Below are 17,293 nucleotides of genomic sequence, written 5' to 3' on the forward strand. Positions count from 1 at the left end.
TGCTGCCACACCCAGCTCTTGATTATTTTGGGTGGGGGTAGCTAACAGGATATTTTAATATTTGGATTAAACATGAGGGTTAAGAGAAAGAGAGGGTAGCTAGAGATAGCTCAGCAATTAAGAGCACTGGATGCTCTTGTAGAGGACCCCAGTTTTACTCCCATCCTTGTGAAAGTCCAGCTCCAGGGGATCTGAGGCCTTTTTAACCTCCAGTGGAACCAGCCAGGCACAAGACCTATGTGTAGGCAAACATTCAACACATCAAATAAAGTAAATACATCTTTAAAGAGAGAGAACAAGAGGGGCTCAGGGTGTAGGCGTCTCAAAGAGCAAAGTGTGATGTGGGCTCCTCAAGGCGGAGCTGCTCTTGATCATTCTTTTTGCTTAAAAAAGCAAACAGCTTTTTTAAGACAGGGTCTCTCTGTGTAGCCCTGGCTGTGCTGGAACTCACTCTGTAGACCAGGCTGGCCTTGAACTCATAGAGATCCTCCTGCCTCTGCCTCCCTGGGATAAGAGGCATGCGCGAAAACCAACCAGCTCCCTTGGGTATTCTTAAAGGTACAGGTCAACAGCACCAAGTGTGTTCACTCTGCTGAGCCGTCACCCCGATATCCGTCTCCAGAGCGTCTTCCTAGCATCTCAGGCTGAAATACTTACTCGCCATTTCCCTCTCAGTCTAGCCTCTTAGAACCATTATTGTATTCTCGCCCTAGGAATTTTGCTGTGCCAGGTCCATCATAGGGCCAAAATCCCATAGCATTCATCATTCTGTGTGGGTCTGATTTCACATAGCATAATATTTCCAAGGTTTATTAATTTTGTAGTGAGTCTTAATCCTCTCCCTCCCTGCCTTCCTTTGTCCATCCCTCTCCCCCCGCCCCTCTGAGCTAGGGTCTCATTAACTAGCCCAGGTGATCCTCCTGTCTCAGTATGTCCAATGCTGGGATGTGAGGCATGGCCCGCCATGCCCAGCGTGGCCCTTGATCTGGACAGTGCAGCATTTCAGAGTTAGCGATGGGCTTCAGGGTCTTCCTCCGACATTGCCTTTACATTGCTATGCAGCCTTTGGTCTTGCTGCCTCTTGTCCTGCAGAGTGTGTCTCTCCACTTGCATACAGATTCTCTTTAGACATTCACTTCAATTAGTGATTTAGATTATATATTTGTTTGTTTATTTATAGATAGTGTTCCTTTGTTCCCTGGGATAGAGTGGAAAATGGGTTTCGGCATCTAGCATTCTGAGTGCTTCTTTCTATCACGCTTCTAGCTGGTTGCAGACTGTGTTTTTCTTACTGTTAATATCAGGGATGAGGTTGACCTTGGTGTGAACCAGAGCCCCGCCTCTGGTGGATAGAGCAGGTGTAGGTCCAGTTTAAGTGTTGGGAAGACCCAGAGCTCCGAGACAGGAAGAAATGCCAGAGACCCCAGTTCTGCCACATCTGAAGGAGGCTGCCTCTTGGGACTCAGTGCCCTGCCAGAACCAGTATTAGCGAAGACATGGCAAGTCATAGCACCCCCATCTACCAAGGTGTGATTAATTTCCTCATCCCTCATTGTTGGTGATGGTGAGCCCTTGACCTGCTAGCAAGAGTCCTGCTAGGACAGCTGCTTCCTCTTAGCACTTCCCAGGTCCTGATCCCTCATCCGGCTGTCTGGGAGCTAAACTAGCCCCTCTTCCTGCTACAGTCCTGGTCTCGGGGTGGCTGTCTCTGGGGAAGCCTTTCTTACTGTGTTAGCAAGGGTCAGGGTACATTTCAGTGCTTCTAGCCACGATCCTTGCTTCAGCAGGTGTGGAAAGAATGAGCCCATGGGGACCCTGGGAGAGGGTGACTTGGGGTTCCTGGGACAAAGCCATATGCCTGAAAATAAACCGTGGCTGTCATGAGCAGCTTCCGCTTACTCTCCTGACTCCAGACTCAGAGCGTAGCAAAACCTCAGAAAGGCTTATTAGTTTTATCAGAGCCAGGCTTGAGTAGGGGCATGATGGCGCACACCTTTAGTCCCAGCAATTGAGAGGGAGAGGCGGGAGGGTCTCTGAGCTTGAGACCAGCCTAGTGTACAAAGTAAGTCCCAGAATAGCCAGTACTACTTCAAGAAAGAAAGAAAGAAAGAAAGAAAGAAAGAAAGAAAGAAAGAAAGAAAGAAAGAAAGAAAGAAAGAAAGAAAAAGAAAAAAGGAAAGAGGCAAGAAATAAAAAAGTTAAGAAAAGAAAAGCCAAGCGCTTGGCTTCGAGTCTGGGGCCTGTCATCCCAGCCCCAGGGGGTTGAAGCAGGAAGACTGAACTCACACTAACCAGCGATACAAAGTGAGCTCATGTAGGAAACGAGGGACTGCAAAGATGGCTGAGAGATCAAGGCTGCAAGCTGCTGCAGAGGCCCTAGGTCTGACTTCCTGGACCACATGGCAGCCCAGAGCTGCCAGTAGCTCCAGCTTTTGGGGACTGTGGGACCTGATGCTCAGTTCTGACTTTCAAAGGTAGCTGCATGCTCGAGGTGTGTGGCAACTCACACAGGTACACAAATATCCACATAAATAAGCAATAAAGAACAAATACAACCCAAATATCAGTAGGCCTGTCTGTCATTCAGACTCCAGGGAAAAGGTAATTTATTCAGAATAGCACGTTCCCCTAAACCCTCACCACACAAACTTCTCTTTTCTTCATGGAATCCTAAGAATGAGGCCTTCGACCCCTAAAGGAGGCCGTAAACTCTCCCCTTTATGATCTGCTCTGCTGAATTCTCTGGACAGGCTTCTGACGTGTGTGGCCTTGGAGTTGGCTCAAGGTCGCTTGATAGTCTTCACTTTCAAAAAAGGCTCTATTACTCCGGAGGTAACTTCATCCCCGGTTCACAGTCTGGCCTCTCCTATCAGCCTGAATTCCATCCAGCAATGTGGGATCTTTCCATTTACTCAAAAAACGCCATGTAGATGCCAAGTGATGAGCAATGTGGCACCCTGGGTAAGACGTTCCCGGCCTGTGGAGCGAGTTCCTGCCCTGCAAGTGGAGGGGTTGGGCCTTCATCACTAGAAAGGAATGGAAGAGGCTTGGCTGGGGAAGGCTGCTGAGAACCATATTAGCATTTCTGAGGATGTGAGTCTGCCTCGGGCCCCTTATAAATATGGCTTGACTCAGTGCCTGTGTGACTGGCGCCCTTGAGACATGAGGTGGCTGCTGTTCTGTGGGGCCCTTCTTGGGTCAGGCATCTGCGGCCGAGACAAATTCTTTGGGTGAGTTCCTTTTGAATTTTATTGTCATTATTTAGTTATTTAGCAACCTGGGAGCCAGATGGAGTGATTGTACTTTTGGTGGTGGGGCTTGGGGTCAGGGCTGGCCTTCTCCGTCTCCTCTGCTCCAGTGCCACCCTGGACCGGCCACTTCTCTCGCAAACCCAGTTTGATCCGTCAAATAAAAGCTAGAGGTCTCCACAGAAACTTCCTGGCTCCTTAGCCTCCTGCTCTTTCCTTCTTCTTCCTAAGGTCGGCTCCAGGTATTTCCCATCCCATTCATTGCGAAGAATGGTCAGAAAGCTGTTGTCAGTTTCTGCCAGGCTTGGAGGGAAAAGCTGGCTCCCAGGGTCTGGGGACAGAGAGTCTCTGTCAGCGGTGAAGCCTGGGGATAGCTGGTGCTTTCTCCCAGGCTTTTGGAGGAAGGAGGCCCAATAGCCCTTGCCTAGCCGCAGCTATGGAAGTGCACCCCGGGGCCCTGCCTGAGTGTGCGCAGGCGCCACTGCTCCGAGCAGAACGCTGTGGAGTGGGCGAAGGACAGGAAGTGGGAGAGGCCGGGACGTGAGAGAGATGCTTTGCCACCACGGTAGAAGACCTCACTAGAGTAATCACTGCACAACGTTTTGCCTTTTGCAAAGAGCTTTTGTTTGCCTTGTCTTGCCGATGGTGTAACAGCCCCGCCAGGCGAGGCATGATTTTCCTCAGTTTCAACGTGAAAAAGCCTTATAAGGGTTAAGGAACCTGCCCAGAGCTAGCTGGAGGCAGGACCGCTGAGTGCAAAGCTCATATTCCTTTTTTGTAGCACAAGTCAATCAAATGGAATCCTCTATCTCACCGGTCTACCTGCGGATTCGAGTTTATTCTCTATTGTGTTGTCTGGCTAAAGGGACTCCAGGGTTGTTTATTGAAGCAATTACTTACATGAGATTGAGTAATTTTTATGGGGATGATGTTTCATACCTGTCTCCGCTGCCAAATAGCTGGGAGGGGTTGGCGTAGCAGGTGGCCAGGGAGGAAGATTTTTCCGCGGCAGCTCAGCGGTGGAGGGTCATAATACCTCGCTGCCGTGCAGGCTGACGCCTGGAGCTGCCAGGGCCCACTGCAGCTATGCGTGCGGCTGAAAAACCTCTGCTTCTCTGCATACAGGCCTTTCCTGTGATACAGGGTTACCTTCTCTGGGACGGTGGGGCTGGGCCCCGGGGAATACACTATGGGAGCTGTGCAGACGAAGGGCTGGTTTCGATGGTTTTAATCAATAGTGCCGTGTCATCTCCAAGTCCGTTCTTACTTCACAGTGGGCACCTCAGGAAAGGGAGAAGAATCTTTTTGCTGGGACCCACTGGCACGTCCTGGTCACCAGTTCAAAGAATGTGCTGGGTGGCATCTGAGTGGCCGGGGAGCCAGGCTGGGTGGCGTCTGAGTGGCCGGGGAGCCAGGCTGGCTAACAGACACAGATGCTGATCTCTCCCGCCACTCTGCCTCCTGCCTTTGTAATTGGTTCTCCTAGCTCCCAGCAGCGCTACCACCTCCCCCAGAGCCACCAACTCTCTGTTGGTGTCATCTGTCCATCTCCAGATGTCTCAAGGCTGAGGCAGTGGCCAGGCGCTGGGCCGGCAGAGAACAGGAAGCAGTTGCAGAGCTGGGGAAGTGTCAGAGGTAGTTGGCAGGCAGCCCAGCTTCCTTGAGCTGTCCCTTAATGCTCTCCGTCCTCCCTGCTGAGCCTAGGCAGGAATGTCAGTGAGAGAGAGAACCGAGCACTTGGCTCCCTGCCTGGCAGAGGAGGGCTGGAAACCTGGCTGTCGGAGCAGGTTTCGAGTGTGTGCTCTGAGGGTGAGTGGGCAGTCATCAGTCAGGTGCTAAAGGCATCTTGGTGAGCCGGGAATTGAAGAGAGCTAGAGGAGCTTCGAAACAACCATCCGGAGCAGGAGGGGCGGACAGCACCCCTCGCCCCGGCTGATCTCCTGTTTCCAGAAGGAGCTCAAGGTCAACGTCTTTGAGCGGAATTCCAGCTGGTGCAGACGGGCCTGCTCAGCCTTCTGCAGGGGCATGGGGTGGAGAATGAGTGTTCCAGTAGAGATAAGGTCAGTGCAGGCAGGAAGAAGGCGACCGGTCCTCGGCCCGCCGCCCGCGCTGCTCTTAGGTGCCACTGCATTGATATTTATAAGGGTATTTAGTGCAGACCCTTCTCCACCATTGCCAAGTTTTAGCGCTATCGTATCTAGCTTTGGTTAGGGAACGCCTCGTGAGTGACGGGCTTGAAGCTCAGGTAGGAGCCTGACAGGCAGGTGAGGACTGGGGCCGAGGGAGCACCTCAGGGAAGGCACCCAAAGGCGCCAGCACAGAACAAACACGACATTTCAGGCGTGCGGGGGCGGGGGTCTCCACCCTACACCTTCTGCCTGGCCTCTTCTTGCCCATGACAGACAGATGTTTGTGTCTTTAACCTTGGCTGCTTAGAACGTGACAGAATGGACTGTGAACTTAATCCCTTCCAGGGACCAGTAACGTCACTGTGTTCTGTCGTCATGGACTTGCTCGGGAATGCTCAGGTTCTGTGGTGATGTCACCACGCTGGAGAAGGGAACGGCACACAGTTTATAGCGTGGGGACTGTGTCGTCACGTCTTCATCTCCAGACTCTTTGTCTGCCTCCTTTCCTTCCGCCCCCTTCTCCATCCCCTCTTGCTCTCCCTGACTGCTCTAGCCAGGGTTATTTTGCAAAGGCCCAATTATTTTCGCCCAAGATGTTGATCCTTCCTAGCGTGCTCATTGAAAAAATAATTTGTTTTTAATATTTTTAATTTGTGTGTATGTGCACATGAATCCAGGCGCCCAAGGAGGCCGGAGACATTGTCTCTCTGGAACTGGAGTTACAGGCGGTTGTGAGCTGCCTAGCGTGGGTGCTGAGGGCCTGACTTGGGTCCTTTCTAAGTGCCGTGTATGCTCTTAACTGCCAAACTGCCTCGCAGGCCCCTCTTTCCCGGAGTGTTAGGGACAAGTGGCTGCAGAGCATGGGTTTGTCGGCCTTTGTCTTCAGTCAAAAGGCTTTGCCCTCCACCAAACTGTCTTCAAGGCTGTCTATGACAGAGAGATGGTAGTCGGACACTCGCTCTTCCCGGGCTGTGATCCAACTCTCTGTGTGCCCCATGGGTTGTGTATTAGTCAATCTTCTGTCGTTATAACAAAATGCTTGGAGTTGGGACGTTCCTTTTTTCTGTCGCTGTGGTAAAATGCTCTGATATAAGCACGTTAAGGGAGAAAGGGCTTATCTCGGCTCGTAGTTTGAGGATGGAGTCTGTTTCAGTGGAGAGTCATGGCGGAAGGGGCTTGAGGCAGCTGGTGGGGTTGACCCACAGAAGGGAGCGAGGAGTAGTTGTGCTCAGTGACATTCTGGTGTTTATTCACTCCAGACCCCAAGCCCCGGAGTGCAGCCCCCTCCGTTAGGTTGGCCCCGCTAAGCCACACAGCTGCTCACAGCTGGGTCTAGAGGCTTGTCTCCTAGGTAATGTTAAGTCCTGTCAGGTTCATAATCATCAACCACCACACTAGCTAACACACAAAGAAGAAAAAGCGATTTATCTCACTCACAGCTTTGGAAGCTGACGGTCCAAGGTTGAGTAGCCCTGTCTGTTTTGCCCTTGGTGAGGGCTTCGGTGTATGGCCTTGTGGACGAAGCATGTGTGAGAAGGGGGATCAGGACAGGATGCCAGAGAGACTCGAGTGCCATGCCCAGTCTTTTAAATCTGCTTTCATAGGAACTGTAAAACTATAAGACTACAAAGCCCACTTCCAGGGGCCCTGCCCCAGCCGGCTGCCTCTGATGCTGCCTTCCAACTGGAGGCCAGACTTCTAGGACCTGAACCCTTAGGGCTCGTTCAAGCCACACCTAGACCGTAGCAGGTTCAGTGGAGACATGCCAAACCAGGCCTTCTCTTGGGTCCTCTGCAGCCTTCATGGGAAGCTGTGAGCTGCTTGCCTGGAGGAACGGAGGTGAGAGGGCTAGTGTGAAAGGGTGTGAGCCGTGGGCACTGGCTCCTCGTGCAGCCCAGCCACTTGAGAACAGCTCTCCAGCGGGCCTGGTCTTTTCGGGCCTGGCCTTCTGAGAACTTTCCAGAACCAAGTGTAACTCTGACAGTCCATCCAGATTGAACCGGTTTTTCGGAGAGGGGCCTCCTCGTGAGCCTCACATTTAGCTCCCTGTGACAGAGCCATTTAGTGTGTCAACAGGTCCTTCAGCCCACATCCCACTCCACAGCTCCTCCGGCATTCACTCATGTCAAAGGGATGACGCATGCCACAGAGTGCAGATTCATTTGGGCTGTCACCTAGCAACGCCTAATGGCTCTGCTGGCTCTCTGAGGGAGACAGAGCTCAAAGAAGGCTTTTCAGACCTGGCCTTCTCCCACTCACACGGGGCTCGGGGCCTCTTTCCCTGCCAGTGCTGCAGAAACCGAGGGATGCATTAGGGAGGGGGGCAGCCACTGGGCCTCTTCTGCTGGGTCCTGGCGGGCAGCCTCGAGCCTCACTCCACCAGTCCCTGTTCATTTCATTGCCGCGCACACGTGGCACTGGGGGTGCGGGGCAGTTAGCACTCCCCCTGGCCTTCCCAGAGCTTCCCAGCTCTTCCCAGCGTGAAGTTCCGTGAGGACTTCATTCAGCCCTTGCCTTTGACAGTGAAGAAGTGTTTCTTTATGTCTTGAGTTAGCCTGGAGCCTAACCCAGGGACATTCCTTCCTGTAAAAATATATATGTTTTTCATTATAAAGTAATATGACCGCACTACAGAAGACAGAGACAACAGGGGAAAAGTAAAGCCATCCATAATCCCACGGCCCGAACGAGCGCTGGCAGCACTCGCTTTATTTCCGTTGTCTGTTTTGCTTCCAGCCCATCTGCTTTTTCCATACTGGTAGTCATGGCATACGTACAGTTCTGTGTCCTGCTCTTCCACTTAATATCCCCCAAAGCTACACATGAGCACTTTTTCATCTTTGCCACATAGTCTTGTTTTTAATGGCTATACATTATAACCAAAGACTAGACCGTTTCCTGCCACCCAGCCCAGCTCTGTCTGGGAGGGTGGCTTCGGGGTCTCCTTGCCAGCTGAAAGCTCACCATCATCTTCTCCCTCCACCTCTCCTTCCCCAGAGACCAAGTTTTTAGGATTAATGTCAGAAATGGAGACGAGATCAGAAAACTGACTCAGCTAGTGAATTCGGAGCACTTTAAGGTACGTGTCTCTCTGTCCCGTGCAGTGTCCTGAGTCTGAGGGGGAAGAGGGCATTGTGCTTGTTTTTATCCCTGCAAGTTTTCTGTTCGTAATGGGGCATGAGTTCGTGTGCCGGCCACACGAGCTCGAGGGAATGCAGGGAGAAGGCCCGGGGTTGTGGTTTCGCGGCTTCACCAGCTGGGGGCCTGACAGCTTCTCGCTGGTTCTCGGGCCTTGCCGGGCACGGACTGCTGGGGCAGGCCTGACCAGAAACGGCTGTGAAGTGGGCGTCCTTGTGCAGGCCTCCAGGAGCACCCGGCTTTGGACAGCGGCTCCCACCCGAACCGTCTTCTCACCTCATGCCACCTCTTTTCTCCTCAGCTCAATGTCTGGAGATCTCCTTCCACTGTCGACCGGCCCGTGGATATTCTAGTGCCCTCTGTCAGCCTGCTGCCCGTCAAGTCCTTCCTGAAGTCACAGGGCTTAGACTACTCAGTGACAATTGAGGACCTACAGGTGGGTAGGCCAGGCACTCTTTCTGGTCTTTCCCAAGACGGAGCTACTAACCAGACTGGACCTGGGAGATTTAGGATGTCTGGTGTCATCTTTTTCACCCCGAGGTGGGACAGACGCAAGCAGAATGTAATAGCCTGTCTCAGGAAGAGTGTGCTCTGGAGATAGGCAGGTACGCAGGGCTTCGGCAAGGCCTCCACCGCGAGCCACCACTCTCCTTGGTCATGCGTTTGCTCCCAGGAGCCTCCATGTCATGGTTGCTAAAACGGTGGTAATGACTCCTACTTTGACCATTTTCTGAGACAATGCTTCCATTAGCTAACAGTGGCTCTAATGGTGGCTGGCACCTCATAGGTGCTCAGTGGGTGATCATTCGTGCCTTTACCTTGTGCTTGATGTTAGAAGGCAAAAGTGCGCGGGGACCAGCTGGAAGAGGTGTCTTTTTAGAAAGAGGGAATGTCACCAGCAGCTCAGTGCTCTCAGGGAACATTGCCATCCAGCCCCACAACCTGTCCTGAACAGCAGGATGGGGTCTCTGGCCCACATTCTCCTTCACCGAGGTGGGTAATGGACTAATTGATGATTTGGCCCAAGATTTTCCTGATGGTGTGAGCAGCTGTGAGCTTATTAATCATCCTCACATGTCACAGACATCTGCCAGGAACCTTCAAAGTATGAGTGCTTCTAAGAATGTCTTTGTTTCCCAATGGTTTTCCAAGCTGTGTGTTTCTGAGGCATTGCAGACCAGATGCAAGCTGATGTCTAGAGATTTCATGCTATAGAAAAACCGAATTGTGCATATGTTCCTTCCAGGGAGCAAGGGTTTTGAACGTAATAATATAAATCAGATATTAAAAAGTAAAGTTTTATAGGTATATGGAAAAAAATATGAGCCTCCTCTTTTTTTTTTTTTTTTCTATGCAAGCCAGGATAGCTTATTATTATTTTTAGCTGTGTCATACTGCTGTGATGGTCAAAACACATGATTATAGATAGCTCTTCTCCTGGGTAAGAACACTGAGCTGATTTTATGTGCTGAAAAGTTTCAATAGAACCAAAAATGTTAGAGAATAAAGAAGTTAAGCAGAAGCCAGGCATGGTGGCACACGCCTTTAAATCCCAGTGCTCAGGGAGGCAGAGGCAGGCAGATCTCTGTGAGTGCGAGGCCAGCCTGGTCTACAAAGTGAGTCCAGGACAGCCAGGGCTACACAGAGAAACCCTGTCTCAAAAAACCAAACCAAACCAAAACCTTAAGCAAAAAGGAGTACAGATAATTCCCTTGTTCTGCCCCACAGAACTAATGTAAAGCCCTTGGAAATTAGTAGCATTTAGGATGTCAAGTAGTTAAGGTTAAGGACAGGCTAGGTGCAGCAGCATGAACTTACTTGATCTGTGATCTTGATCTGTGATCTTTGCTTGTGTAATTTACGCGATCTGGCCCCATAGACCTTGAGCGTCTGTCTTGCTTGTTCCTCTGAGGGTGCCGCCATCTTGGCCAGCCCACCTCCCCAGATGAGCCTGCTTCTCCAGGGATTCCTTCACCATGTTGCTGTGTGTTTTAGGCTCTTTTAGACAACGAAGACGAAGAAATGCAGCACAGTGAAGGGCGAGAGCGGAGCGGTGACTTCAACTACGGCTCCTACCACTCCCTAGAGGCCGTAAGTGTTCCAGGCCGAGCTAAGGCCAACGTTTTCTGCTTCCTGGGTTTTGGAACCTCTCTCCTGACATCTGACTTCAGCATGGTATCACTTCACTGAGGGGCTGAAACGTGCACACTTTAATTCCTTTCCCATTAGTTATTCAACTCCCACCAGCACCCAAGTGCCTGGGAAACACAGCTGCAGAACCCTGGGCAGAAACCTTTCTTAGGGGCCTTTGCAAGAAAACCCTGATGTAAAGGCAGCACTTCCAGTCCTTGTAATTCAACCTTCTTCCCCACCGGACTCTCTAGACTAAGATGCCATTTACTCCCAGCAAGCAGACAAGCCGTTATTTCCAAGGTTAACCAAATATTTCCACTCATCTATCATGACTCCTTATAACGTGGATTTGTTCCACAATGCAATTTGGTGCTATGTGTAGTTAGAAACCACTTTATATAGATGGCTTTCAAAGTAAGCCAAACTTTCAAACGAAAAGCTTGGAGCTGAATAATTTCATCCGATCCTGGAACTTGAGAAATCAAAAGGGACCACAGAGCGTCCCGGCAGCCCTGTAGTGCAGTCTCGTGTGTCCTAAGCGTTCTTGTTAGCTTGCACACTCTCCAAGCTTGGGCCCCTCCCAAATCTAAATTGCCATCTCCCTCCTCTACCTTAATACACGCTGTACTTCACGGGCAAACACTGGTTTCCTGGCAAGCTTTTCATGAGGCGCGTACATCAAGTTGTTTTTCTTGTGGAGGAGGGAACCAGAGGCTGCCAAGTCTTCCCCTTCGTTCCCATGACTGTCAGTAGCTTTGATTATTGTGTATACCTCCAACCACACTGCTCCTTGATCCCTCTTGTGACCAGTGACACACATCTGCCAAACAGCTGCAGAAAGTTAGGAGGCCGTGGACGAGAGCAGAGCTAAGGGCCCACACGGGGACCAAGCCCAGAACATTAGCCTCATTAATGTCCACTGCCTCCCCGCCCCCCCAGGTAACCAGTTACAAGCGTCACCCAGGGACCAAGAGAGGCCATCCACTTACCCTGCCAGCTATGTGCTCACTCTCTGCTTGCTTCTGTTCTCACTGACTTGGGTGCTCCTTGCAGAGGGGTCTGTAGCTAGCTCTTGCCCCCAGAGGCATGCTGCTGTGCCGTCTGTCTCCTGGCTACTCATTTGGAGTTCTTCCTAAAACCGGCTTTGAATAGCTCCAATCTCTGAACACTCAAGCTTTTCTGCATCTTCAGTGGGAATTCAACATTTGTTTGTGCCAGGGCGTCTGGTTTCAGGTCCTCAGTGTGGTGGTGGTTGGCATGTGAATTTGCACCCCACATCTGGGCACAGGTTGGAGATTTTTAGAAATAACTGTCCTCTCTGTCTGCCTGTCGTCTCTCTGTGTGCAGGTATGCGTGTGCCGCTGGTGATAATGTGGAGGGCAAGAGGGCAATCACGTCTCTTCTTCCACCATATGGGTGCAAGGAAGCAAACTCAGACTCATGCTGTCAGGCTTGGCAGCAAGTGCGTTCATTTGCCGAGTCATCTCCACAGCCCCAGCCTGGTGTTTCTGTTTGTTGCTTTGTTTTTTGAGACAGGGGTTCTCTGTGTAGCCTTGGCTGTCCTGGACTCACTTTGTAGACCAGGCTGGCCTTGAACTCACAGAGATCCTCTTGCCTCTGCCTCCCAAGCGCTGAGATTATAGGCATTCACCACCACATTTGGCTTTCTTCCTTATTTTATATTATACATAACCTATTATCTGTACAGACAGACACACACACACACACACACACACACACACACACACACACACTGTGAATGCTGTTTTGTTTTGTTTTGCTGGTGGAGAACAATTTGGCAAACCTGGCTGTCCAGAGGCTTGGTGAGTGGGTTTATTCTGACAATACAGTCCAGAATAATGCAAAGATATCAGGCAATGGTGGCACACAACTTTAGAGCCGGTACTTGGGAGGCAGAGGCAGGTAGATCTCTGAATTCAAGGCCAGCCTAGTCTACAGAGCGAGTTCCAGGATAGGCAAGGCTACACAGAGGGACCCTGTCTTGAAAACCACAAACCCAAGCCCCAAAGCAAACCAAAGAATTACACTTTGGAGCACTATTTGTTTAATCTCTCTGCTTTACTTGACTGGACTGTAATTTTGCACACAATTGGAAATGTGTTGTCCTCCAGAAAACTGCAAGTGGAGCTGTCCAGGGTCCCTTGTAATGACTATCCCATGTGATACTGTGGCCAAGCTCACGACCAGGGTTTCAGAAGAAACTTAACCTTGGCAAGATAAAATTCACACCCAACCCATACTAGAATTCTAAAACATTGTTGGGTTGGGTACAGCAGACATGCCTATTATCCTAGCTTTTGGAAGAGTGATGTTGGAAAACTCCAGGCTCAAGACCTGTGTACACTATATAGGAAAACCCTATCTCAAAAAATTAAAAAAAAAGTTTTTTAAGTGTTGTTGGTTCACTTTTCTATACTTCAGATTTACCATGAGATGGACAGTATTGCCACCGATTTCCCTGACCTGGCAAGCAGAGTGAAGATCGGAGAGACATTTGAGAAGCGGCCCATGTATGTTCTGAAGGTGAGGCCACGGCCCTTCCAAGGCTCCTGAGTGGACAGAAGTTTCTGGGTCTGATTTCTCAGGACTCAGGCCTTGTTCTGCTGACAAAGGCAGCTTCTTAGACCCCTCAGTTCTGAGGAAGAGATGCTAGCTTCGATTCATCTTTGCTTAGGCAGATACTTTGATCTGATGGAATGCCCTGCTTTTATCTACTGTAGTGCTGTTAGAAAGAGCTTATTCCATTCTAGGTTCTGGCTGAAGGGGTCACAGGAGAGGCTGCTAGTATTCCTCAAGACTGTCGGAGACTCCAGTCTGCCTTCGCTGTCACCTAGCAGAGTCTGGAGAAGAGTCTGGAATGCTTGCATTAAGGCAGATGTAATTTTAAGGCCAGCCTTGGGTTGTTGACCTCATGGAGCCCAATTTCCAGATATTTCTAACAGATTCAGCTCTGCATTGGCAAAGGAGGTAGAGAGCTACAGCAATGGCATAAATTACAGAAGTAATGCAGCTGAACACACAGAAAGGAATTTGGGCATAAAAACCATGGAACAGCCAGTAGCGCTGAGAATCTGCCGAACCCTTAGCTTTGCGGAAGCCAGGTTTATAACAGATAACTGCCGGGGGCTGGGGGAGACTCGCCGCTGAGCTGGTTCCTTTAAAGTAATTACGTTTAGCTTATTTGCCCATCTGATAGAGATGCTGGCTTCCCATAGAGCCCAGCGCTGTGGTGAAGGCAGGAGGCAGAGGTCACAGAGAGCTTAGCGAAGGCCTCTCCTTCGTAATTTAAAGCCCAGTTCACTGATTCCGTGAGCAGAGCCGGCTGGTTCTTCCACCCTCACATCCCTCTCTGTTGGGAAACCGTTTGAGATCTTTGAAGAGACACACTAGTATTTCTAATCATGTGAGCATTCTGACCCACAACCCCAATTGTTTCTCCTTTCCATTTACTCCCAACGCTGGAGAAGTTTGGGCTGCCCAGGGCTTCAGCCAACCAATTAAGCTCCCTGGTCACGGAGAAGCCGATAAATAGATGGTGCCCTCAGGAACATTTGGTCCCTGAATTATCTTAAATGAATTAAATGAAAAGGAGCAGGCTGGGAGGAGAGGTGAGGAGACGCGGCTGGCAGGTCATTTTCTGGCCTCTCTTCCCCTCTGCAGTTCAGCACGGGAGCCGGCAAGAAGCGGCCAGCCATTTGGCTGAATGCAGGCATCCATTCCCGTGAGTGGATCTCACAGGCCACTGCCATCTGGACGGCGAGGAAGGTCATGTCGCCCGGAATTAGTCAAGGATTCTGGTGGGCCTGGGTGGGGACCTCTGCGGCCTTCACGGAGCTGGGCCCAAGGGAGGAGATTCAGGAGGTGCCTGGCACAGGCGTGGTGGGCCGGGAGAAGTGGACAGGGGAAGGTCACCGTGTGGTTAGGTGACGGTGAGCAGGCTGACATACTGATTCACTGCGGGCCCTGCAGAGGGAACCGCGCCTCAGCGCCAGGCTCATCCCCTCTCTGCCGCCATCCCCTTCCAAGCCTTCTGGGTTCTCAGACTGCCTCCAGCACTTCAGGAAACGGCTTTGAGCCGGTGCTGGGAGGGAAGGGTGATGTGTGTGTGGGGAAGGTGTGAACAGAGCCACACCCCTCGCTGCACCTCTGGCACTTGATATGGTCACGGTCATGCAGGCTCTGAGGGCTCAGAGGGTTTTTCAGGGAGCCTGTGGGGCTTCAGGGAGGCTCGAGAGAGGGGGGCCATCTTAGGGCCTGCTGGGCATCTCAGGAAGACACCTGGCTCGACTGCGAACCTCAGCTGCCCTGACAGGCTTGTCTCTGCTTAGATTGTGACCAGCTACCAAAAGGACCCAGCTGTCACCTCCATCTTGAAGAAAGTGGACATTTTCTTGCTGCCGGTGGCCAATCCTGATGGATATGTGTACACACAAACCCAAGTGAGTAATTAAAATGGCCAGGGCCTGGCCTGAACTCCCCAGGTGGATTTGTACTTTGCTAGTGCCCTTGGAGACCATTTCCACCAGCATGCGTGCTGATGGCCCTCAGGAGTTTTCTTTTCTAGTCATCCCGAGCTGAGAATCACCAGGGATATATTATTATTTTTAGAGAGAATTGTCTAAGGACCTCTCTTTTGTGGGTCTTGAACAATTTTCAACACTTTGCCTATCTTCTGTTCATCTTTTTCTCTCCTCCACAATTTATTTTCTTGGCATATTTTAGAGCAAACCCCAGACATCATGTTATTTCATCTACAACGACCTTAGTGTGTGTCTCCAGCTGATGATGATAGCAATAAACCAAAGCCGCCGCACCACTGTCACCCCTGAAAAATGAATGGAAGGTCTTTAATATCCTCTAGCACCGCCATTATTTTAAAGCCGTCTCTCAGGAGTCGATTTGTCCAAGCCGGGCTCCAGTGAGGCCTGTGCGCCGCACCTGTGGCTGTCTCTGCGGTCACCTTTCCTTCAGCAGCACCCCAAACACATCCTTTCAAAGTGTCAGCCATTTGTTGGAGAAACCACGCCTGTATAATGGCTCACATTCGGTGTCTGGCGGGCGGCTTCTTTGTTGTGTGATTTAATTTGTTCCCGTAGCCCCTGGCTGAGAGCATGACTGAATTCAGGTGGCTGTCTTAGGCCACGAGAGGCAGCCTACGAGTTTGTGGCATGGTGAACTTGGGAGGCTATTGCTTCGACTTCTGAGTAATCATTCAGGGCATTCAGATGGCGTCGGCTTGGTCCTTGTATAGGAAGTTCTCGTCAGGGCACTTGGGGGAGTCACTGTCCTTCCTTCCTTCCTTCCTTCCTTCCTTCCTTCCTTCCTTCCTTCCTTCCTTCCTTCCTTTCTCCTTTCTTTTGTTCTTTCTTTATTCCTTCCTTCTTCTCTTTCTTTTCTTTTGACATATCTTCCTGACTACTGGCTTGGAACTATGTAGAGCAGGTTGGCTTCAAACACACAGAGATCTGCCTGCCTCTGCCTCTCCAGTGCTGCAATTAAAGGTGTGTGCCTGGCTCAGAATCCCCCTTTAAAGCCAGAAGTATACACCAGCTCTCTGTGGGAGTTAAAAGCAGACTGCCTAGGCAGTGACACTGGAGTCTAGATGCAGCCCCCCGTCAGGTCCCCCTATTGTGGTCTCAGCTCCCAGGGACACCCTTCGACATGTCTTGATGCACCCTTGGGTGGCTGGTGGCTTTTCCAGAACCGACTGTGGAGAAAGACACGGTCCCGAAACCCAGGAAGCCGCTGCATTGGTGCCGATCCAAACAGAAACTGGAATGCAAGTTTTGCAGGTAGGTGGGGTGATGGTTTCAAATCCCACCAGCAACGGAGAAACCTGTCTATGCCTGGCAGGTGGGTGGCACAGGGAACCAGTTTCCCTCCTGGTGTTGTTTTTCCAGTCACAGAAGGACTCAGAGACATGCCTCAGGCTCTCTATGTCTACGTGTTCTGTTTTGTTTTTAAGACGAATTGTAGCTTTGAAAGGGAATGAGTCAGTAATCTCCATCCTCCTGAGGAAGCAGTGAGACAATGGTCTTCGCATTGTAATTGTGATTATGTTAATTTAGAATAGTTACTATTTGGTTTATTTAGTGTGGTGAGGCCTCGTGCATTCTCGGCAAGCACTCCACCGGCGAGCTGTCCTCTCAGAACCTACAATAAGATACAGTTAAAAAGTCACTCCCATCTTAGAAGCATCCATGCAAGGCCCCTCCTTGGCCATTCCAGCTCTGCCTGGTCAAGCTGTAGCTGGGAGAAGGGTCCCCAGTGGCAAGTCAAAAAGACAGGTAGCACTGCTACCTGACAGGCAAGAGCCTATGGCAAAACCTAAATTCCGGCACTGCGTTCTCTTAGTGTGATTCGGAGCTAGCACTCATGGGGGGCGAGGGAGAGGGGGACCCGGGCTCTGAGCTCCGCTGTCCAACAGGCACCCACAAAGGACCAACCAGAGTCTCCGTTCTTTCGTCTGTTGAATGGATGTTTGCTTTTGAAGCTCAGATAGAAGCTTAAGACTTCAAGGGTGATAAAAATAAACACCTTCCAGTTTTAAATCTATAGCAGTTCTTTCCCGTTGACACACACACACACACACACACACACACACACGTGCTCACACACACACAC

The 17,293-nt window shown here is 50.8% G+C and overlaps 1 protein-coding gene across 1 annotated transcript in view; it reads left to right on the plus strand.

The window, feature by feature from the left end:
- The first annotated feature begins 3,052 nt into the window (after positions 1-3,052).
- The window catches only part of Cpa4 (carboxypeptidase A4), a 22,823-nt gene continuing 8,582 nt past the window's right edge, over positions 3,053-17,293 (plus strand). The window contains exons 1-8 of the mRNA XM_055608130.1: positions 3,053-3,230; positions 8,375-8,456; positions 8,817-8,951; positions 10,511-10,606; positions 13,091-13,192; positions 14,330-14,434; positions 14,998-15,108; positions 16,371-16,461. Of these exons, the coding sequence (XP_055464105.1) occupies positions 3,163-3,230; positions 8,375-8,456; positions 8,817-8,951; positions 10,511-10,606; positions 13,091-13,192; positions 14,330-14,434; positions 14,998-15,108; positions 16,371-16,461 (790 nt within the window). The 5' untranslated portion in view covers positions 3,053-3,162. The remainder of the gene's footprint in view (positions 3,231-8,374; positions 8,457-8,816; positions 8,952-10,510; positions 10,607-13,090; positions 13,193-14,329; positions 14,435-14,997; positions 15,109-16,370; positions 16,462-17,293) is intronic.

Source organism: Psammomys obesus, unplaced genomic scaffold (genome assembly GCF_907164565.1).
Source record: "Psammomys obesus unplaced genomic scaffold, mPsaObe1.curated_primary_1811, whole genome shotgun sequence".
Classification (NCBI taxonomy): domain Eukaryota; kingdom Metazoa; phylum Chordata; class Mammalia; order Rodentia; family Muridae; genus Psammomys; species Psammomys obesus.